General features: G+C 42.6%; 1 protein-coding gene across 12 annotated transcripts in view; it reads right to left on the reverse strand.

The window, feature by feature from the left end:
• Positions 1–25138, reverse strand: part of LOC102054298 (sodium/potassium/calcium exchanger 3) — a 280251-nt gene that overhangs the window by 97611 nt on the left and 157502 nt on the right. Inside the window, exons 16-17 of one of the 12 annotated variants that reach the window (XM_055726125.1) lie at positions 12510–12575; positions 872–11467 (exon numbers count right to left, since the gene is read on the reverse strand). The exons of the other annotated variants lie outside the window; for them this stretch is intronic. Coding sequence (XP_055582100.1) covers positions 11318–11467; positions 12510–12575 — 216 coding nt within the window. The 3' untranslated portion in view covers positions 872–11317. Of the gene's footprint in view, positions 1–871; positions 11468–12509; positions 12576–25138 lie in introns of those variants that run through there. 12 annotated transcript variants of the gene reach the window in all.

Genomic DNA, 25138 nt, shown 5'->3' on the forward strand with positions numbered 1-25138 from the left:
TCTCAGCTTTACAAGGTGAGACAATAAGGTCAATCAAACTACTCCTCAAGGGAACATTAAGTAAAATCTGTCCCTAAAATCTTCAATGCATGGCAAAGTTCACTGCATACCAGATCACCTCTTAGGTATGTGGATCATCGCTACTAGCGTGTTTGCGCACCATTTACATAACAGATAAAATGCATACTTGTGAAGCCAGGGTAAGAACCCAGTCAGAGAAGTTTGGGCCTATCTCTCCCCCTCTCCCTGATAAAGGGATGCAGTATTTCTCTACTGGGAAGAAACACCATTCATCAGGATGGGGAGAGTGGCATAAACCATCTAGCATTCAGGCAAACTTCCATGTAAATGCAACCCTTGCAAAGCCTGCCAGTATCCTAATCACACAACCACCAGCTTTTTGTTGGTGATGTTATTACTCTTCTTTGCACTTGCTCTCCATGGGTGCTGAATAATTACAAATCATACTTTGTGTCCTTTGTTTCTGTCATCCATTAAAACCCCCATACCCTTAAGAACAAAGTTATTCCACAAACATCTTACTTTGTCTTTTTTCAAGAATTCACTGCAGTTCAAGTTCTGTGCTTGCTCGTTTGACCTAAGCATTGTGTAATTTCTCAATACAATTTTGAAATACAGAAATGTATGTTACACTCAAGAGGTTTTAACTCATCAGTCAAAATTACTGAAAGAAAAGGATTGTTTCTGAGAACCTAGGATGAACAACTCTGCTGAGCTCTGTGCTGACAGAACATGGAAGCTCTCTTTATGCAAATCTTGAGCATTACATAAACCTTTATAAACAACTGATGCAGTACTTTAGGCAATCAGCCTTTATCTTCCAACTCTTTCTTTTCTAATCTCAAAATACAGGCTTCCAGTCCCTGCCCACACCCCCAGTGAACTCCAGAGGTTGTAAAATGACTCCATCATTGCTCCTGTATTTCCCAACAAGCCCTATTGTAATTCACACCCATAGCAATGGCATGCTATATTCTTCTACAGTGGAGAACTACCGGTCTACCTGAAACCAAAGCAACGCAGTAGAAATTGGGCATTATTGCATTTGTGAGTGGTGGGACCATTTAACTGCAGGATTTCAGGGCAGAGATCCTTGCCTGCTGTAAACAGTAACCACCCTGTCATAAAGCTGGGACAATGTCAGCTTCACCCAAGCATTTGCTAGTGTATGACATCCGTTTTGAAGAGAGATCTTCACATTTAACCAGCGCCATTTACTGTTAAAGGGAGGCGGGGAAAACTAGGCAAAGGAAGATCACTTACGAAAAATTAACCCCCCTAAAAAATAATAATAAAAAATAATCTATTTGTTAGTATCTCATGAAATGTGAATTTCAAATGGTACCTTGTGACGGTGATATTACAAACACTAGAGCGCAATGAGTATTTGCTATTTATATATTTCTGCTCTCAGAGATCGAGAGGCGAGCACTGCAGAAGCATCTTTGGGTCTCTCAGCATTCCTCAGCTTCTCTGCTGAGTTACAAGAGTTGTAATGATGCAGTAAGTTACAAGAAGCGTCTGAGAAGGTCTCACCACTTTTTGTGGCCACTCAAAGGGATGCTACAATGCTTTTAATGCTTAGTTTGCTTGCTCCCTGATTCAGGAAAACCTGGCCCTAGCTTTAGGTGGGGACTGAAATTAGGTCCCTAAATCTTCTGCCAGCATGGGAAAATGTTTTCTTGAACCAGGGATTCAGTTTAATGTATGATAAATAAATAAATAAAATGTATAAATACTTAAGAGCAGAATTTCCTGACCTCCTTAATGTCTCACACATGCTTTTTTCTTTTTCGAAGCTGTCTTCATGTTCAGAAAATGCAGCTGGAATTTCAAATGACTAACAGCAATTACAATTAGAAATCTTACTGAATGTACAAAGATAAGCTGTTAAAGCTTTTGACTCGCTACATTATAGATATGCAACTGCCATGCACCACTCACAATACCTTGCTAATACAATGTGGAAACAAATAAAAACTAGTAACCATCTCTTGCATTTATAAATAGATGTTATAAGACTATCTTGAATACTGGTACAGTTAGCATCTTAGCAGTTGCCATGATGGGGCTTTATTACTGTGCAGCTGGCAGCTGGTTGCCACAGGGCTTCATTGTGACAACAGTGGACATATTAGGTAAAGTGTGTGTGTGTGTATATATATGTTGCTTGAATATAAATCTATGCTCATACATTTTACAAAAATTAACACCAAAAATCTGCCAATGGATTATATTAACTTATGACTGAGTCCCTCAGTAGAACTAGTACAGTATAGTATAGTCTGGCTTCACAAAGCTTAAAAGGCCCAAGTCAGATCTATAACCACTTAATCAGATCAGTTCTATCTGTTATATAACAAGCGGCTTTGCATAACTGGGACTGAGCAGGGCTCTATCCATTTCATTCATTTTGAGGCCGCTTACGATATAAAGTATCCTCATACATGCAAATTTCTCTTTGAAGAGTCTATTTAAAAAGACCTCCTATGAAAAGCCCTTCCATGTGCTGTGCAATGACTGGTTATTTCAACAGTTTGGGGTATTTTAAAGGCAGACAGTAGGCTTACACTGTTTCGGAGTGCATTGCTTTGAGATCGGTGTGCCAAGCAAAATCTCCTTGCATTTCTCCCATCAATTTACGGCACGAAAAGTTACATCCTACTCCTGCTAGCCTGTTGCACAAATTCTGAGTTAAGCAGGATATGGGTCAGCCTTCAAAACCAGAGGGACTCAGCTTACAAGACAGACAGTGTAAGCAAAATCCTGCATCCCTGCAACACAAGGAGAAAGATAAAATCTTAAGGAAACAAGCAGGTGTCTATTGGGTGTACAGGGATGTCTGCTTTTGAAAAAGATTTCACAGCACACCCCAGCATATCTCATCTCTATCAGAAGTCCTCCTGCGCACAGCATCTTAGGTCCCAGAGAGACATGCCCTCCCAAAACAGATGTGCTCCCAGAAGTCACTGCCCACTGCACTGCTTAAACTCCCGATGTTCTGGCATTGATCAGCACGCAATCAGACAAGCAGCTCTGCCAGTCAGATAAGCTTCCGCAAACAGGTAAGGGTGTTTGCTGCAGAGGATGGACAAGGGTCACCACCTCTTTCTTCATCTGGCACAGCTGCAGCCAGAGCACATCTGTTTACACACACTTGCCCTTGATGGTGGGATGGGAGCATGCACGCTGTGTCTGTAGATAGCATGAGAAAACTCAAGCCTTCTTCATTTAAATGGTCACAAACTACGGTATTGCAGGGTTTACCTTCACTTGCTTTCCTCCAGCCTCATTCCCCTTTTCCCTTACCAGACAGCTTAGTTCTCATTATTTTAGCATTTGCTAAGAAAATAACAAGATGCAGGTCTCAGGCTGTAACAGCCAGGAAGGAGGTCTGCCTTCTGCTAGGGACTGCGTTTGAATTCTATAGCCACAGTGTGGCATCTTACTTGTCCATCCTATAGAAAATGAACCCTTTCTCAACAAAGGCTGTCCTCACTGAAGTGAAGTCAAGAAGTGACATGCATGCTAATACAGGACCAGGTCCTGCAAAGTGTCTTTCATTGCCATAGTCTTGCCAAAAGTAGTTATTCCTGTTTACACACAAGTTGCACCAGGACCCAAAAGTCAGGATGTAAAAGCATGTTTTTGTAATACAGCTTTCAACTTAATTTCAAGTGCTGTCTCAAGAGCAGTCAACAGCATCAGAGGGTCCTGGATGTGGCCCTTCACACTTCACTGCCTTTATGCCTACAGATGCAGCTGCACAAAGCTGGGACAAGGGAGAGAACTACTGCTGTGGTACCTTAGCCCAAAGTTTGCAATGGAAAATTCTTTTTTCTATCTCCTCCAAAAGCAAACTGGATCTTCAAATTCAAAAGACTCTGCCCAAGCCCTGTGAACATTTCAGAAATGCAAGAACACCAACTGAATTAACCAGAATATGGCAGGCAGAGGAACTGCCCAGCTCTCCTTTTTGTGCTGGCAGGAGCTGCTGAGAACATGAGAGGGGCACCCTGCCACTGGTGGGCATTGTTAACAAACCCGCTGGATGCCTGCCCACAAGCGCAGCAGAAATGACACTGCACAACCCCATCAGCAGACTGCCCCAGGTTTGGGCTTGATGCCAAGCCCTTCTACCTCGGTTAGAAAACCTTGCTTTTAATCTCAGGGAGCTCAGCATCAGGTCCTGTTTGCACAGAGCTACTAACACAGGCTACTGCTTTCTAGAGATGCATACAGGAAAGACACCTCAAGGCAAAAATCCATGACAGCAAATCTACTTTCCTAAATAGCATCAGTATCAAAAACCTCAGTAGCTGACTCCCAGTGACAGTTTATAAAACTTACACAGTCTTCTAAAATGTCAATTCCTTTATTTTAAACCAAAGCACATTCGTTACAGGCTCTCATCAGTCTCATCTGCTCACTGATCACACAGGATTCTGCCCGCAGCCTCAGATGGGAACATTTTGCTGCAGTTGCTACCCATGAGAGCGCCCGCTCTCAGACGGCATGTGCTGCATTTGTTGGGCGCTTAAATAAACCCTGGTGATGCCAAAGAGCTGAATTCATTCAACCAAATTCCTCAGCAAAACTCTTAAGCATGTGCTTAGCTTTCGATACACAGACCTCTGCATGACAAGGTACACGCCTCAAGTTAAGCGAGGGCTCTGGTACCTTCTGAACTTGCAACTTCGGCGCCTGCCTGAGCACAGCCTGCCCGAGCACGCCAGGACTTGAATCAGGCCAGGGAAGAGGTGCAGATGCCCCTGGCCCCTTGAGCTGGGGTGGGTATTACCCAGGAACAGCAGGCAGCATGCTGCACTCCCCTGCATTGGGAGCAGCTCTCTGGGCAACTCTAAGAGCCTGCAGTAGCTGGGCTCAGAAGCACACCCCAGCTGAACCACACTGGCAGAGGGCAGCTGGTCTGTGGGTACCCTGACATCCCCTCCCTGCAGCACACCACAGCCAGTGGGCACAGCTGTGCCGGCCAGAACGAGAGCTGCCCCCAGCACAGCTTTCTCAGGAGCCACACCAGCCACAGGAACTGCAGGCTGCCAGAGGACATGAATGCTATTTTGGCCTTCAAAATGGTTTCCCCTTCAAAACTTTGAAATTCCAAAGCTCAGTAAATGATGGTGATCGTACGGTAGCCATGTAGCTGTACACTGAGGGTACCGCTTTTTGACAGGAATTATTAGAACAAGCATCCTTCAGAGATGGGGTGGTTTGCTACACAGGGGACTGCTTTACTGAAATGACCCTACCAGTCATACGTAGATCTCACTGGATGAGTGCAGAAGTCTTTAGTTTTCATTCGTAATGGCAGAGTTAGATATCCCTATGATTACTAAAACTTGCTTATATTATGGGCCTCTCTCTCCACAAAACACTTCTGCAATTAACTCCTCCTGCAACCAAACGTCCATTTCTATGTGCACGGTGTGAATGGAGCGCTTGTTTCCTCACCTGCTCCAGCACCTGTCAGCCAGGAGACAACACTGACCACAATTAAGGTAAGACTTAGACCTATGCGAGATCTATGTTTCTTCTATGAAAAAGGAGCAAGTATCATTCCAAGCTAGCAGGCAGCAACTGGTAACCAAGGCTGGGGGTGGGTGGGCAGGGGGTGTACCAGCAGTCCCCTCCTCTCATTAAAGCATGAGAGAGACAAAATGTCCAGCAACAGAGATTACTATTCTGCTAATCCAAACTGCTTGCTTCGCTTGCCAGGCATGCTGATGGAAAACCTCAGAGACAATCACTCAGCGTTTGAGCAGGTCTATCGTCAAGCACAACCATCCTCATAGGTTCAGGCATCCAATGTTACGTTTTCCCTGGCAGTAAAAAGACTATGTTAAATTGTTGCTGTAAAATTATCACATTGACTTTTAGCACCGTTCAAATCCTACCTGGCAGATGAAGGCTATATTGACAAGATTTCTGTTACGTTGTTTTGATGCGGAAGGTTTAAAATCTGTTCTGCAAGGCTACTAGAAAAAGTAAAATAAACCCTCTACCTAAAATATACCACAAAAAAGACATTTTAACTATATAAATACATTATTAAATCTGTTACTTTAAAAAAATTATGCTTTTTTTAGAAGCTTTCCTGAAATTAGATGCTTCTGCCCAAACTTGGATAACTCGGCCCAGATCTCAGGCTGTTTCAGGGTGGTGAACAATAGATTTCACAGCCAAATTATATCCCCTGGTGCACAATGAACCAAACTGCCATCACTTCCCGTATTGCTTTCCCATGAATAAAGAAAACTTTTCCAAAAGGCATGGATTTGTCCACACCTCAGATTGATTGTGGAAATTCAGCCAAACAAGTCAGAGCAGATTGGGTGGAAGCAGATAGATTTATGAAATATGCTTCAGATTTGAGGCCACCAGGTGCTAACAGAATATTCATGTGAATTCCCCTTAAAGATGCCTAGTTGTGTTAATAGTTATTCATTTATCTATTCAGGTAAGACAATAAAAAGTTCATTCATCTTTAAAAAACAAAGTACCACAGTCCTTTTCAGGATTTACTGCTGCAAACATGTACACTGACCCTACAAATCAATCATCAGGGGTTTGCCATAGATTTCAATAGAGGTCAACTTTCACTCAAGTCAGTGAACACTGAGAACTCCCTAACTTCAACTCCAAGCCTTGCATTATACTTGGTACATCCATTCAACACACTCAAAATCTGCAGTTCCTTAAATTTGGAGTGGCTGAAGTCTTCCAAATATGCAAACTTCAAGCATTTTCCTCAAAAGCATGGCTTTAAACTGATTCACTTAAAGCTGTACAAACCTAATATGGATGTTCCTATCTGGATTTATGTGTATTTTAGACTAAATTACCGTGGCTACTGATCAAGTGAAACTTCATGGATACAGGGCAGATTTAAATCCAGCTAAATACGGTGTCCACTGAGGTTGATTTTCAAAGTATGTATTTAAACAAGTTTAAAGCTCCAGTGGTGTAACTTTGAAATAGATAAACCTTATGCTGTTGCATCTCTGTGAGCTTTATTTGAAAGGATTAGGGCTCCTACAAAATCTTGATGTAAGAAACATTTGTCAATCACCAGAAAGTTATGGGTTTCTAGAAAATTATCCAATTATATTCAATCAACGTTTTATTTCACAAGTATTAATACGGTTATTTGGAAAGGCATATTAAAATTCCTGTTCTGACAGCAGGATATTGAATGTTACCCTCAGGTTGCTTCACCTGCACTGAATGTTGTTTTTCTGAAACTAGATTGCTGTCCTACCTCATTTGTTTTGTCAAGAAAAAGCCAGTCACACATTTATCTGAATCTTAAGAACTAGCATTTGTTTTCACAAGCACTAGTATCACAAATCCAAAGCATGCTAATCAATTGATTTCAATGACACAGCTGAAGACAGAAAGCTGAAAACAAAACAGGCAAGTAGCATCACAGGAAAAAACCTGAATTATACCGGTCAAAATCTCCTGCTATGCACACATTTCAGGTTGGTGTTCCCGTCAATCTACCAAAAAATGCAGCACATTAAAAAAAAAGAAAAAAAAAAAGACAAGTATAAAATTGACCTTTGGTAGGGAGAAAAGTAGTTTTTCTAACACATCTAACACGAGGACCTCCTCGTATCATATCCTATCCTACCACTCTGCCTTTGAACTGCTGTCAAACGAAGGCCATCCACATGTCAAGCGGAGTTGAAACTAGCAAGGGATCACATATTTAAGTCAAAGTCAGAGCTGCACTGAAGTGCTCTCCACTGAGGAAAAGGCTCTTTAATCTCCCTTTGAAATACTCATTAAGAACTGTCTGAAACCACTAGGAATGGAAACAAAAAAGTTGACTGGTCCAAAGACCCAACCAGCCCCAGACATGACATGGTGACCCTTCCTTTCAGAACAGTAAAACCATAAATGAATCACAGTCATATTAAAAAAACCCAGCCCAACCTGGCTTCACCCCTGGTTTCCCCCAGCCTCCCAAACCCTGGGCCTCTCCACTCCCTCCTGCCCCACAGCCAGCTGCCCCTGACCACCCCACTGCTCCGGTCCCAAGCCCCAGCCCCACCACAGCTCTGTCCCATCCCATACCTCCAGGGGCTCTGCCAGCTCAGCCGCCCTCGACAGGCTCCTGTGACCCCACATCCCAGTGATGGCCCATGGCTTGGGCAGCAATGGGCACTGCAGAGCTTCTCACCAAGAAAATGGAGAGAGGCACTGGCAGTCCCCCCTGCACAGCTGGCAGCTTCCAGAATCTAACTCTGAGAGGATAGAACCACTCAGACTCGGTCCTCTGCTTGGCTCAAAAAGTAAAGTATTGATATGCACTGCATTTGAACATAATGCAAGCTTTGGAGATGTTGTACAGGAAGGATGCTAAAAACTGCTCAATTTTTTTTGCTTGGGGACTTTTCCACAGGCTTTGATTATGCTAACAAACTGGAGGGGCTCGCTTGTTTGGAGACAAAACCAAGAATGCACACATTCAGTTGGTCTATCCTGTTCCAAACCAGGTCTGCACTGGTTGATTTGGTTGCAAATTGTAAGCACACCTCGCTGAAACTGCCAACATAGGAAGTGCTTACCAATTCATATATGGCACAGATAACAGCAGTTCAACGTACCTTTTGCTTCTGCTTAGAACAAACAACTTGCAGAACATTCTTGCACAACACACAAGTGTCAGAACAAAGTATTTCAGGTTTTACACACAAAGTTATGACATATTACAGTAATTAATGCACACCAATAGGAAAAGTTCCTAAAAAAAAAAAAAACTCATGCAGTTTTTGTGCCATGGGATAGGTAATGGCTATTTCGTAGAAATAGATCCAACTGGCTCCATTGGAGCAGCAGTATAAATATTCAAAATAGAAGTAATAATAGGCTCTGATGTAAAATTCCTTTTTTTTCCTTCCCCAAATCTGTCCCTTCTGTCAGCAAGGAAACATTCTGCTTAGGAGCAACTGCATCATCTTGCTACAAGAGCATAGCTGTGTGTTTGTGGGGTGGCTTTTAGTGAAGCGTGCCACATTGTTGCTAACATTGTTTGATTTAAGGAAGTATTTTAGGCCTTTTAGTGGTTATTATTATTATTAATCTCATTAACAACCACAACAAAAAAGAAATGACAGCAACCAAAAAACAACAGGGAAGTACAGTGGGCTTCCTAATACAAGAGGACTTCCAGCAGGCATAGTTATGAGAAGGCTGCTCAAACAATAGGCTGCATAGATCAAGTAGCAACACAATCGTTTTCCAGAATGAGGGCACAGGCATGTCATTGACTCTCTCAACTGCCTGTCCCTGGACCCTTCCTTCTTCTTGCCAGGGATCCACAAGCACACTTTGTTAAGCGAGGCCAGTGGTACACGGCTTTTTCCGCTGGACTTCCTTGACACACACAGTGCAACAGCTGCCAGTGCCTCCACACATTTAGTGTAACAGAGAAAGGAAATCAAGTGCTGAGCTGAGTGGAAACCACAGGGTATAAATAGATTGATTTTGCCCAAAGAAAAACTGAAAAAAATCACTTCCAAAAGTGCAAATGAAATAAAACCTGGCTTTTTGTCTGTGAATGGGTTTGGAGTTTTTTTCTTAGTGTTTTGGGTTTTTTTTCCAGTTGGAGGGGTTTTTTTTCCTGCTATAGTTTACGGTTTGGTGTTTTGGCTTTTCTTCCTTTCTTTTACTTAGAGTTTGCTGTGCCTTTACTACCAATATTTGCCACTGTTTGTACCATAGACAAAAACATTCACCTAGCTGGTAGCATCTTAATACATTTCATAGTAGAACGTATACAAGAAAAAGGAAAAAAAACCATACCAAATGAAACAGAAGTGATCAGTGCTTAAAGTAAATACAACAGCCAGCACTGGCAAAAATCCACAGTATCAATACATACAAATGAAGCTGTGATGGTGTTTCTCATGGGGTGGAATCTGCCTGCATATTAATACAGTATTATACAAAATCTAGCAGGATATTGGAACAATGAATAGCTAAACTTTCACAATAACTTAAGATCTGTGAGCGAGTCTGCATTGAAGATATTCCACATTTTAAAAAGTGCCATCTCTCTCTGTGTCTTCCTCCCAAAGAAGGGGTGATGAATCCACATGATCTGTTATCAGGTAAGTTCAACTGCTTAAGAAGACAAATATCTGACCAGGTCCAGTGTATTCTTTAAAGAATGGCAAATTATGACTTCAGTAACTAGGTCTGTGCAAAATACGCCTCCTTCCTTTTAAAGAAACCAGTGTCTGTAACTCATTTAGAAAAGTTCCAATGCATACTTATGTCCTTCTCAGAATGAATAAGACATGAACTGTTGAATCCCCCCAAAAAAAGAAATCTGACGAAGCAGAGAAAGTTCTGACCTTCCATTTTCATGTGCAGGCCACTAAAAATCAGGACACCTCCTTGATAGCCCTCCTGGGCTGGCGATCAAACTATTGCTTGGAAATACCATAAACATCCTAGAAATAAAACTCCAACATTAGTAGTAAAACGGTAGTAGTGTTTACCCTTTGAATCCACGTTTACCTTACATTCCTCATCACACCTGTACAAGATTATTTACAGTAAAAAGTCATCATCTGTTGCCTTGACAATCTTCTTTTAATATGCAGTAAATCCATTCATATGCCAAGTACCTTGAATTGTATTCCCATATTACACTGCCCTGTGACCTTTGAATCGTTACAGGAGACCCAGAAGAAGATGCAAGAGAAGATGTTGATCTCTGGCAATTAAAAAACCCCAAACAACAAAAATACAACAAAAAAAACCCCCAAACCCCAAAAGAAAAACAAAACTAAAACAAACAAACAAACCCAAACAAAAAAACAGCCAAAAAATTTCCCATGATTCTCCTTGAAAATCAGCCCCTGTACGATGCACCCTCTTCTGCATTGTAGCAATAGTCTTAAGTCATAAATTAATTAGTCTTCCATCAAATAACTTAAAAAAAGAAGGAACTGTAGCAGACCAGTTTTGCCTGGCTTGACGCCAGTTAGCAGCCAGTTCATCTAGAGTCCCAGTCACACTGTTCAAAAACTGAGCTACGAAATCACATGAATGTTGAAAAAAATAATCTTCACATCAACGTAGGATTTTTCCAGGTTGTGGGGTTCAGGGAGAGGGCAGACCTAGATGGGGCCATGGGTCCTACGAACAGTGAACAGGATATACGTCACGACTTGGAGGTGCACCGCATTCAGGAGATGCCAGCCGTGGTTTGTATTGCACAGGTAAGAAGGAAGTTCCTCCTGACAGTCTGCCACCTGCATTAGTGATCTCTGCACATTGGCAAGTTCACAAAAGTGAAAACATTGAATTCTGTCATGATGGAGAAACACAGGAAGATGCCGTAAAGGGAAAGGCACACACACCCTAGCTTCTTATCCAGTTTCCATTTGTTCATGTGGACGCCAAAAACCTACAATAAACACAGAGTAAGCCACCACAGCAGGAACATTTTGAATAAAGTGGTAAATCCCCTTCTCAATTACAGGAGCATGATGATGACTGTCCCCTTACTGATCAAGGTCACCTGGAAGCAATCACAATGGAAGTGTGCAACAAGTGAGCTGAAGACCATAGCTGAAGTAAATCAGAGTAGCCCTTTCACAAGTCATTGAAGCCACACTGACTTACATCACCTCAAGTGCTGGCCCTGAGGTTTTAAGTTTCAGCAATTAATTTTGTTTTGGCAAGAGCAATCACATTTAATTCAATCAGGAATGTTCTTCAAGGCCAGACTCTTTTCTTCTTCACTCAAAATGCTTCATGTGCCCCTCTGCATCCCAATCTAGAGCCATACAGTCTAAAGCTGTGCTTGACTTTGCTAAGTTTGCTCTCACAGAAACCACTTGAAAGATTAAAGTCTTGTGTATGTGGGAATTGTGTTGGTGTGCAACACACAGGAGGACTCCCTATAGTGTCGTCTCAAGATTTGGAAGATGTAACATAAATCTGCTTCTCCCTGTCATTTCCAGTCTGCTATGCTGGACTTGGACAGGTCAGGGAATGTGAGACACCGATTTCAGTAGAAAAACTGTCATGTCCAGGCATTATTTGTTCTGGTCTGTGTTGTATTTCAGAAGGTTCCTACAGCAGGCCAAAGCAAACTGTACAAACTATACAGCATTTTGTCTACCTGTCCAACAGGAGAACAGATCTCATCATACATCAAGGGATCTGCTTCAACGCTAGCATGAAAAATAACTGATAATTACTAATGTATCTCCCAGGCTCCTCCCATGAAAAATATACAAACATGAAAGCCATCTCGTGACACTGATAGCTTCTGCCAAGTGCCAGATTAAGGTCTTGGGAAGTTTACAATAGGAGTGACCATTCCTATCCCTTAACAACAGACTACAACCACTGTTACAGCTGTAGGTGAGAAAGGAACAAATGAAGAAAACATCTATAAAATCACTCTTTTGGAAACGAAGAACAAAAGACTATATACATACTGTGACAAAAACAGATGCCAGCAGGAGACCAACAGAATAGATAAGTCCTCTGCTGTTTAATCGAATCTGTAAAAGAAGGAAGTTTATAAAACCGTGTCACAATTCCAAGCAACAATATTTCTCTCTGATGGTAATTCTGTAATCCTAAACTGCTGAGTTGCTGAATGCTGGCTCACAAGCTGTAAATGCCAAGTCAGACCATTACATCACAGATTATTTTGCCTACTCCCTACTGCCAAAGAAGGAGTATTATTGGAGCAGTGCCCTTAGGACCTGACAACATTTCAAACAGTTCCACCCCTACATGGGCTTTGTCATCCTTTATACTGTTATATCATAAAATTTTCTTCTTGCTAATTAACTCCTGTGTGAGTCCCGTAAGAACAAACAGGGGAAAGGTAATTTTGCATTCAGTCACCAATTAATGTTTCACAATGGGGGAAAATAAACAAGGACAGACACAAACACATTTCTTCCCTACTTTTACTCAACCTGGTGTAGGGAACAAGTCAGTAATCTCACAGTCTGAACCTCAGCTGCTGAAAACCATCAATATCAATGCATCATGGCACACTAGCACAGGCTAAACATTATTTAGCACTGAGGCAAAGAAGGCAGAGAGACAACTTATGCCTGCAGGGCTCTGTAGAGATATCACTACTAACATACCCAGGCGCATCACAGGCTCTGATGTAGCCATCAACATGGCAGAGCCACAATTACATCCACTGTGCAAGCGGAGAACCAAGATACAGGTCCTCACAGCTGTGGAGCTATTTAAGTGTCATTTTTAGAGGCTCTGGAGTCTAACCAAAGGCACTCACCTGCACCTTTAAGCCCTAAATACATTTAAACATGTGGTTCTATGTGACATAAACCTAAAGCTATATAGGAAGGCTACAGGGAGTAAAGCCACCTCTCCAATTCTGTTCCTCAGCTAGCATCTCTCTTCCCCTCAGTTGCCCATTCTTCTCTTGGGGAGCTTAATTATTGTCCCTTTGGGCATTTCATATGATCTTCTCAAAGAGTATGACCTGCAGTACTGTCAAGAGAGCACTCAGATGGAGAGCCCCAAGGCATTTCTGCAGTTTACTGCATGAAGGAGACTTCCTTGAAGGGAAGGTTGGCTTCTCCAGGGAAGAACAAGGCAGCTGGAAGCTGTGGGGTGGGTGCCATGGGCACCCACACAACTGAATTGTAAATCTTTAGACCACCTAATATCAAATATTATCTTAAGGCCACTATAAGGTAACACAACATTGTATTCCTCCCTGCACCTTCTGTGCAATGAAACCCTCATGAAGTTGAGTTTCAACTGAGTCACCAAAACTAATTACTATTTAAAATAGTAACTGACTATTTAAGTTTCCTGGAAGAGATCAATCTTAGCAAGAAGTTATGTACAAATATTCAAGGATGCTTTAGAAAAGGACATTGCTGTTGTTTGCCTAACAGACCTTGATTTTGTGCAGTGCAGGTGTGTTTCCAGTCACACCACTCTGCTACTGAGGTCAAACAGCAAAACTAAATGCAGTGATCTTCCTTAAACAGGCTGGTATCCAATTCTTAATTGCTCAGCTTGCTCTACATTTGTATACAAGGAAAAGCAAAAACATTAGTCCATTCCTGCAGACAAGGATCTGCAGACAAGAAAAAGTTCCCAGAATGCAAGTTCTTCCACCTTAAACAACACTTTTTTTTTTTTTTTTAACAGTTGGATTTATTTCTTGGTTTTTAAACTGGTTTTAGTCCAATAAACATTTCAAACTAAATTTCTGTGCTACAATGTTTTTTTTTCAATGGTCAACACAGAAAACAACAGTACATAGTGTATCACTGGCCACTTTTAGTGCTCGCATCCTTCCAGTTAAGACTATAAAGAAGCCCATTTGCAAGAGAAGTGGGCATTGCTATTGTTGACAAGCGTCACTACAATTTCATGAATGCAAGACTGCTGAGGCACTTGTATCATTTTGCATCACAGTCAGGAAAAACTTTTCATCCAAACATTGCTCCCAAATCCAGAGTAATGACTGAGCTTCATTCCCCCAAGACAACAGAGGGGAAAGTCTGACTTCCAGAGTCAAGAAAAGGATAATCAGTTCTGACATTCTGCAAACCTGAACCTGCAATGATCTACACACAATCATGATCCTCTGTGCAAATGTACATTGGACACAAGGTCAAGCATACTGCAAAAAGACAGTCCTGGAAAGATTTCTCTTTTCTCCTGCACATGCTCAAGATTCAGCATGATGATGCATTACTGTACTTCTAATAAACCATAACGAGCACGAATAGGTCCTGCAGAGCTACTGTACACTGGAATTATTATAGTATTTGTACTCACAAGTGTCCCACCAATTTGTAGAGCTCTGCTGCTGCCTGAGATTTGCTTTTATCTTCATGTCTGTTAAAATCCTGGCTTACAAAAATTGCACATTTTCCTTTTTTACTGATTACTTGCCATCATAAAAAAGGCTACGGCCATGATGATCATTGGTTCATAAAGGTATCACAGGATTTCTTTAAGATACAAGCTGTAAGTGTGTGTATGTACAGTGGGACCATTATATTCCTATGGCCATTACATGTAAAATACAATATTCTCACTAGACTGACTGTCCAAAAAAATGAAGGATTTTGTTTCAGAATGTGAAAGCCAATTTTGGGACTGTCTGCATAACTAAAAGTGAAAAATGGAATGATCCTACTGTTAATGTAAACCGCAGGTTGTAAGGGGCGGACAGGAGGAAGTGCATTTTTGCGCTATGGAAGAAGTCTCTAATGTCACTGCAGCTTCTACCACCAGTCCTGAGCAAATCTCAAAGTTTTGCTGAAACAAGAGCTGCTCTTGGGATAAGAGACAACTTCAAGTTCTGACCCAGAAGACCTTTTTCTTTGATACCCTGCAGTGTATTTCCTCTAAGAAACCAGGACAAGCTAATGTGAGGGCTCTGTGCACACATTACTGCTCCCTGTAGAGACAGACTGGTCAACTGCACTCAATTCACACCCAGGCAACCACTCGTCTCCTCCCGAGTGGTCCATACATGACAGCTAACCTGGATTTCCATTTTAGTTAATCTAAAATGCAAAAATCCCCAAAACTAACTTTGCTTAACTAAAATGCAAATTGAAAGCCACCTTCCCTGCTATCTAAATGAGCAGCAGCTGGCTTGGAAAGGCAGATACTATTTTACAATAAATTCCTGTCTGGGTTTTGGTCAGGAATTCTGTTTGACCAGTGCCAAAATCTGTAAAAACTGTCAGTATAAAATACATAAATCAGAAAGGAATCTACAGGAAAAGGAAGCAAATGAAGCAGCTGGAATTATTTTAGCATGGAAAATGTCTGAATTCAGCCTAAAGTGCAGATGCTGCTTCTCAGTTACATCATTAGCCTCCATAAAACCAGAAGACATTTGGAAACACCATTCTAAAGACATCGGTGTCCAATTTGCTGAGGACAGTGCTTCCAAAAAGAGGTGTTTGGGGCAGATTTCTTTGGACTATCTGCAAGGCTCCTCTTTAGAGGTCATTCAGGGGAGCAAAAGTTGCTATTAAGTATTATTCAAAAGTAGAAAGTGTATGCCAATCATTTATGACAGCTTTACCAATGTAGCAGTAACACGTCACACTGATCCCACACAGGCAAAGCAAACGTGGCAACCCCTTCAGGAGTATGAGCAACAATTTTCCCTCACAGAGCAATTGCATTAGGACACTTGAGCTTCACGTCAGGTTAACAGTTCTCAACTCAGGCTTAACAAGCAATGTTCCTGGCCTGGGATCTAGCTCAGCTCCCACTGTTGAGCAAAGCAATCAGCTAATTAACCTAAATAACAAGAACTTTCCTTTAAGAGGCTTCACTATTCCCATAGAAAGCAAATTCCTGGGAGGAGTGAATGGGTGTTTTCTAATGCAGTTTTCACTTTTCAGCGCTTTTTGCTCCACAAAAAATCGGACCATTTATTAGGGTCATCATCTAATACCTCACTCTGCCATTGGGCAGCAGGATTAAAACCCTTCCATGTAGATAGCAAAGGGTGGTTTCCTCAGGTGACCAAATACTAGCTGTGGAATGCGCTCTGTCAGGAAGCTTATTTGGTTGAACTGGATACATATCACACCTGGACTTTCTGGAAGAAAAAGCACAACTCTTTGGGTAAAAAGCCCTGTTGGAGAGCTCAAAACACTATATAAGCTGTGCAGACCTCCAGATGTTTCCACAGTGGCTTCAGGAGGTAATGTGGGCATGGCATCTCTCTGCCACACCGTGCAGCAGGTGGAAAAGGGACAGAAGAGGACAAATATGACAGGTGAGAAGGGCTACAAAACAATGAGAAGCAAATGAAAACCAACAGAAAAATCAGTTGGAACAAACTGACATTGATGTAAGCCTGTCCCCAAAGCAGATTTGCCCTGGGATGGCTCAGACAGGGATTCCATAGATGGGTGCTGGCCTTAATTCCAGATGCACTAGAACTGGCAGTATACATGCTGTCGAGTTACAATATGTGCCCACAAATAGTCCAAATAATTTGGCTTGCTGCTTACGCACATAGCAGCTCTGCATGGTGCATGCAGGGAGTCCAGCTGTGCAGGATGCATTGCTTTTCTGGCACATGCAGTAAGTCTGACCTCACTAGACTTGCACATGTGGAGAATGGCATACATTCAGGCACTGTGCCCAGGGTCTCCGAGTTATTTAAGACAGCCCTGGAGCAAGCTGATTTACAGCAGTAAGAAACCTCCCACGCTGTATATAAAATTCCTGTTTAAGCCTGTTGCCCAGACACCTCTTACTGTAAAGGTTTCTTGGACTAATACAGTCCAAATTGAGATTCTTGTGGACTTCATAGCTCACATTGAGGAGAGAATGAAAGCTGTCTGGGTTCATTCTGGTCCAAAATGCAATGGTAGTCTGGCCTTTGAGGGATGTTTTTTGCTAAATATTCTCACTCCAACAAAGAAAGGTTTCCTCAGAACTAGATGAAACTCACTGCAAAGCATTTGAGGGCCTGCAGCCTGAGGATTTGGAGATATGTTCTCCAGTAAAATATATACCTTATACCGGTGGTATGAGGGGTTTCCAGTGTCAGATCATCCAGCAGCAACCTCCCTGATGCACAGGTCACATTAAAACATTCCCCATTTACCATTGCTAAAGGACGTAGGCTTGAGCAAATAGCCCACCTTGTTTCGAGTATGAGCACATATTCCTTTCTATCAAATCTGCTACTGGGCACGGAGGTATTTAATTTTTGCATTAAAAATAACCAGGGGACCACTGCCAAAGCTCTTGGCTAGCCTTTGCCTAGCTCTGGAAATGGTTCTCTGAAAATATAACAGAAACCCCCAAATATTAACGAAAACAAGAACACTTCATTCTAGCAAAAACTGCTATTACTTATCTATTGCCAAAAAAAGAGAATATACAATTTCAAAGGAGACCGTTTCAGATTTGCTCTAAGTCACGGTATTGCACTAGCTGGTGCATAGCAGGGGCTGCTCATCAGAACAAAAAGGCAGGTGTAACAGCTTCCTGCTGTTTTATCCTATCTGACAATGCTAAAGGCTTTCCTACAATCCCCTCATGTTTGGCCCAAATCTACGCTACAGCCATTCTGTGCACAAGCAATAGCTAGAATTACAAAAGCCACACAAGAAGTAGGCATGCTGCTTTTTAAACCTTCTCTCCAGCTCTGGTAGCCTTTCAACATCTTCTAATCTAATGTCCACCCATCTATTAAAAAAAGTAATCATACAGAACCATGAATTGTTTTATACAGTACTGTTAGTGGTTCTGAGATAGTTAAACCTGAACTAGGCTGAATAGCCGCTGTTCACTTGTTTCTCTCATTGTAGTTCTCCACTTGCCTAAAGGATTCTTTCTTTTTCTGCATTTGATTTTGGACTACCTGCTGCTGCTTCACAAATTTCCCATAAGGCTACAGCTCTGGAAATACAGTTTTAATCAACAAACTATTCCCTCTTCTCTGATTATCACTGTACCCTGCCCTATTTCTTCTTGTAACTTCTAACTGTGAGCACAGGAGCTCAGAAGATTCTGAAATTTGGTACAAAAGCTTAAGAAAAATCTCTCCTCGATCTGTCAAATTAGGGTAGAAATCAGTCATGCAGCCTTCTCACGAGACAATTGGAATTTCCTGCAAGTGGCAATGGAATAGCTTTTCTCAGAGTACATGACAATGTGTAAATTCAGGGAAAACAAAGCTAGCAAAACATTCAAAACTCACAGTAAGGGAGAAGATAATTTCAGTTTATAGCAAAGAGCAGAAAAAGGGCCTTAGCCCAGTGATAATTTTTTTCCACATAATTACAGAAGGAAAAGCTCAGTTCTCTGTTCATTTAAGAATAGGAAATGCTTCTTCCCCAGGAGAAAACCGTCTGCAGACGAAGCCCTCCCTCATTCTGCAAGAAGGAAAAATCAACGTTCCCAAATTCTCCTTTGAGGTTTGGCTTGTATCTAGCAGTTAAAGCAAGCCAGAACACTCTGTTTTGACCGATCACACAAGGATGGTTTGCAAGTTCAAAATCTACTTTGTCTGAAATTGAAAGGAGGCTATCTCTCTTCTTCTTGTGTAGCAAATGCAAAGATGCTACCACCCCAGCTCCAGCTATTCACACACAGCTCCTGAAGGCAGTAAGTAACCAAGGCTGAAGCTAAACACCAGAGGAAAAACAATGGGAATAAAATAAAAGTTATTCCAATCTTCAGTTCTTTTCTGGCAGTTGCTGAAGGGAAAACAAGGAGCTATTGCCAAAACCCAAACTGGTTTTGCTCCAGGATCCAAACATGACAGAAATTACCTCATTCAGGAATATTAGAAGGACTCTGCTATGTTTCCAGTCCCTTGGCTGAAAAAGCTGCAGTCCTCTGTCTGTTTGGGGATCCTCTTCCTGCAGTGTCCTTGCCTGGCAGTGGAAATTCAGTGTAAATCCTGCATTCCCCAGGTCTCACCATGAGACAGCGGTCTCAAAAAACTGGAACTTAAAAAATCTGCTGCATTCCTGCATGTTTCAATGGAATTTCCTTCTTGGACTTTTTTTGAGACTCCTAAAAAAACATCCTTGGTTTGCTCTGCATTGCAAAATTCACTTTGCAGAGGGTACACACACAAGACAGAGTGCTGCACATAGACACTCAAAGTATTAAGCAAGAAATGCAGGAGTTATGGTTGACGAGAATTCCTGTATTGTTACGAGCTTTGGAAGGGACCAGACATTCTTGCTCTAGACACTTTTGTTCCACTATAGTACAATGATCCCAGTCTCCCTGCCATGAAACCAGGGAGCAAATGCACTCAATACACACAAACTATTCCAGGAAGCTGGAGGGACTAGTTAGCTTCAGCATGTACCTGCTCCTATGCTCATCCATAGGTTTTTGGGATCAGCCAATAAATTAATCCATTAATACCTGCCAAGCTGCATACTGCTGCTGCAGTGATACCACCAATCATGCTGCAGATGCTAAGGTGAGAGCTGTAAAGAGTCTGGTACCCCAGAGCAGGAGGAGTAATGTCTGCAGAAGTGAAGGGTAACGCTGTGGGAAGCAGAAGAGTAACCAGCCTGTTGCTATCCTTGACCTTAATGTTTGCCCCAATGACTGACAGATCCATTGAAGCTATCCTCCCTCTTCCCCTCAGAAGATTTAAGGTGGTCTATATGAAGATAACTGGGCCAGAATGGGGCAAGGAACAGATACACAGTTGTTGGCTATGAGAAGATGGAAACCCACCTTTGTCCTAATGTCGTAAGATTCATCATGGTGCCTTGGAATTAAAACAGTGAATAGCAAACTGGTCAGTGAGTAGCAAAGTAGTGATGCTTGCCATCTCCTGTGTTTCCCCAGTGTCTGCTTACCTCTGGATTCTCTGATATCTAACAAGGCTTATGCTAATTTTAATCCTTCTCTCTCTAGCTGCCTGTTTGCATGAAAGGAATGTAGCATCTCTAAGACGTCGAACTTACTGTCAAATTTTGCTGAAACTGGCTGAAGTTACCAGGCAGAGGAATGATGGATAGACATGATTATACTCCCAAAGGCTGATGTGAACAAATGAACCTGGCTGTTTATGCTTAACATTCCTCTTCTCTAAAATACTCCTGGCTGATGTCTGGTTTACAGCTTCACATCCAAAAAAAAGATCCCAGAGGGAAGCAACTGGATGGAAGACATGGAGCAAATATCTTTTCATTCTGGATTTGCCAGGGCTACTGGGGAAGGATGCTTACAGGATCACAGTGTCAGCAACGTGTCCAGGACTCAGAGCTGGAAGAGATGAGAAAGTGAACTCTTTCAGAGGTCCCTCTAGGTCCAGAGGGATGCTGCTTTTTCTCCAAAAGTCCTGCTGACATGCTGGTGTAGCTGTGGTTGATAGCAAAAGGCCAGAGCTGCAGCAGGAGGGTGGCCAAGTGAATTCTAGTGGAGAAGCTCCAGTGGGAAGCACAGAGGAATTCACAGTTAGTGTCTGGACATTAATGGGTACCCAGAAACAACAAGGACTCTTAAAGTAATAAACATATAGTTGGGTTAGAGGCTAGACATAGAAACAGAAAGGGTCTGATGTGGAAGCTGTTTGATGTTGACTAGATCTGCCTTTTGATGGGAAAAGCATCAGTGGCCTGGCCCAAATCAAGAACTGTGGGACTGACGACTGAGTTGAAGGCAAGGGGTGAGGGCAGAGGAAGGCCTTTTCTTCTCTGCACCAACACTAACATCTTCCTGGAGAAGCATGAGATGGAGCATTTTCTGGCTTGGGTTTGGACTGATTCCAGTCAGCACTGGAAGGAAAAGAAAAAAAATCCAGTATAGCACATTGATGATGTCACTGAGACAAACCTGGTTCATGGTTAACAGGCGCATACAGGTGAGGCAGGGTGAATGATATCAGAGATCAGTGCCCTGAAGCATGGCCTTGCAAAGCCCTGCCTGGTGTGCCAGCTTCCTACATCACATCATGGGGGTGCAGTCCCCCTGTTCAGGCTGTGACTGTGACTGCCCTGCAATGTCCATCTGTGGTATACCCACATCCTACTGGAAAATGTTTCATTTACAGTAGGAAGACAGAAGAAGAGGAACTTTCTTCTCTAGAACAGGTGACAGATGCTTCCAAAATGTAGCCGGAGAAGCAAAAGATGGAATTCCATTCCTCTTTCGTAACAAGAAAGGAAGAATAAAATAAAAATAAGCTGAAACATCCATTTGCAACGGACCTGGGAAAGGGGCAGTCAGAAGTGGGAGAGGCACTTAATCAAAATGATTGTGATTTAGTAACCCAGCACCAGGATGTGTCTCAAGAGATTCACAGTCCATTTCCAGTTCTGCCACTTCCCTACTGTGCAACCTCCAGCAAGTCCATTAGTCTCTCTTTGACAGGTCCCCTCTTGCTCTTTCCCCATCTTATCTATTAGATTACAAGCTGTATTTTTCCTCCTCGGGCACTATCTCATAGAGTGAACTTGTTTAAACAAGAAGTCCTGATTCTGCATGGGGCTTTCTGTGGTTGCTGCCAGGCTTATGACAAAACTAGGCAGTAACTGGGACCTTGCGGGATGATGCTTTCAATGTACTGATGTCTCACATCCAGCCACAAGCTTGCAGGCTGCCTCTCATCCAAAGCTCTCTGCTTACCTCAAATCATAATGCACCATCTGTAAAATGGGCTTTGAAACACCCACCTGCCCTTAGGGAGTTTAAGGAGGGTTCAAACACAAGCTCATCCTTCAAAGGGGGCTACAGCAGCTGAAAGTGCCATTAGCAATGATACTGCTCTTCACATTCAGAATGAAACCCCATACATCTCCTTCTGGTTGGGAGCAGCTGCTTGGCTGGTTAGTGTGTGAAGCCACTTTACCACATAAGCAAGTTCAGAATGTGCATAATCACAGGACAACATGCTGCCACATGCATGTACACACCACAGCACAAAAGGAAAGGAAAAGGTAGCAGACCCTCTTCTCTATTTCTGCACAGAAACATGCCGGAATTCTTTACATCAGCATTAACCTGGACCAAAATCTGGCCACAGGGGATTCTGACTCAGGCAGCCTGGAACAAGAGATGCACACAGATTTTACAGAGTATGATATTAGCGAAATATCATACTCTGCAGAAAGCCCTGAGTGTTTAGACTTCCAGAAAAATAAGGCTGGAGGGAAGGGGGCTTCTAGGAGGCTCTTCTGCATAAAACTTAACTTTCAAATCACACAGTATACTTTTTTTGGCTTACACAAAAGCTACTACTGCCTCAAAAGCTTGCTTATTAAAAGGCATTTAGGTTTTACTTTCATCAAATGCTTAACTTTGCCACAGTCCTCTTATATTAAACGTTCTGAGGAGGCAGTAATGGTTTTGGATGGCTACACAAAAGTAATCATGGTCAAGCAAGCTTTTTTTGTCTTTTACAAAATCTCTCTTTCCCTCTATACACAAGACAGGGGCATTACAATGGCTTTGAGGAGTTCCTCTTTTGGAGGAGGTGCTACAAAGACAAATTTGAATCTTGCCAAATACCAAAGGAGGAGTACTAAATTGTGACTATTAGCTCAGAAATTATCTATTGCTTCTGATTCAGGGTCACATTTAAGGGACAATCTGGTTGGCTCGATCCTGTGAACCCCCACCCAGAGAGCAGGCCTTGCTCGTGCAAGCAGCCCAAGCTCAGCCCGATGGACCACCTCAGGGAACAGCAGCTCATTGTCTTCTGCCCCTGACGACCTACATGCCAGGGTCCCCGAGTAACAAACAGCACCTTGCAGCTCTTAATGCTGTCACCAGGCTATACCTGACCCAGCTAACTCTAGCTTTTTCTGGCAACTTAGTAATACTTGAGCAATTAATTTTTAGTAATGAGGGGATGGAGGGGAGGGGGGACTTGTTTTGTTTTGAAGTCCAATTATCCAAGGATTTGGAGAGAAATCCAGGAACTGCAAGTGAAACCTGAGGAAACTCTCTTTGCTAATTGTGGGGCTTTTTCCAAGACTGCCTTTTCTAACCATGTGATCACACTGCACAATGAACATTTTGGGTGTGCAAAACAGTAGTGACATTGTTATACCCCCATGAAAGCTGGCTGCTTCTGTTCAGACACTTGTTTTTATCCTTTTCCACAAAAACATAGATGAGCTAAAGATAAGATGCTCATTAAAGAAAGGGATTTTATTCCTACAGCATTGCTCCTTTTGTCACTCCTATATTCAAGAAGAGAGAAGATCCAAGGAAACACAGGCTGGTCAGCCTGACCTTGATCCCTGGGAAGGTGATGGAGTATATCATCCTGGGAACCACTTCTAAACACACGAAGGACAAGAAGGTGATTGCGAGTAGACATATAGATTCATGAAGGGGAAACCATGTTTACCAGCCTGATAGCCTTCTATGACAAGGTGGACTTCTTGGATGAGGGGAGAGCAACAGATGTTTATGCTGACTTTAGCAAGGCTTTTGACACTGTATCTCAAACATCCTCAAAGACAAACAGAGGAAGAACAGACTAAAGTAGACAGTGGAGTGGACTGATAATTGGCGAAACCACTGCACTCAAAGTCCAGCTGGAGGCCAGTCACTAGTGGTTTACCCCAGGGGTCAATACTGCTTAATGTCTTTATTAATGAACTGGATGATGAGGCAGAAGGCACCCTCCGCAAGTTCGCAGCCAATACAAAACTGGGAGGGGTGGCACTGGAGGGTTGTGCTGCCATCCAGAGAGACTTGGACAGCCTGGAGAAATGCACAGGCAGGAAACTCATGAACAACATCAACAAAGGGAAAAGTCCTACATCTGGGAAAAAATAACCCCATGTATCAGTAGATGCTGGGACTGGGCCGCTGGAAAGCAGCTTGGCAGAGAAAGACCTGTTGGTCCTGGTGGACACCAAGCTGAAGTCTGCAATGCACCCTTGTGGCACGGAGCACCAACAGCATACAGGGCTGTATTAGAAGTGTTGCCAGCAGGTAGAGAGAGATGATCCTTCTCTGCTCAGCACCGGTGAGACACATCTGGAGTCTTTGGTCCAATTCTGGGCTCCTCAATACAAAGAAGGCATAAACTTCATGAAGCAAGTCCAGTGAAGGCCCACAAGGATGATTTAAGGGACCGTAGCAACTGACATACAAAGAGAGGCTGAAAGAGTTGAAACTGTTCAGCCTGGAGAAGAGAAGATTGAGGCGGATCTTACTGATGTGTATAAACACCAGAGAGGAGAGTATAGCAAAGGTGCAGCCAGACTTTTCTGAGTGGTATCCACTGAAAGAACAAGAGGCAACACACACCATTTTAAATACAGAAATTCCATTTAAACTTCAAAACGCTTTTTTACTGTAAGAGTGGTCAAATGCCAAAACAGGCTGCTGAGAGCAGCTGTGCAGTTTGCAGTTTCCATCCTGGGAGGTATTCAAGACCCAACTAGACATGGCCCTAAGCATCCTGCTCTAGCTGACCCTGCTTTGAGCAGAGGGTTGGAGACTAGACAGTCTCCAGAGATACTTGCCAACCTCAACAATCCTGTGATTGTCCAGTCTTTTAACTTTCATTCACTCCGTGACTGTAATCAAGAATCTCTCCTCTGTCCTTCCTGCAGTCTGAGTGATGTCCAGC

This window comes from Falco cherrug, chromosome 13 (genome assembly GCF_023634085.1).
Source record: "Falco cherrug isolate bFalChe1 chromosome 13, bFalChe1.pri, whole genome shotgun sequence".
Taxonomy (NCBI): domain Eukaryota; kingdom Metazoa; phylum Chordata; class Aves; order Falconiformes; family Falconidae; genus Falco; species Falco cherrug.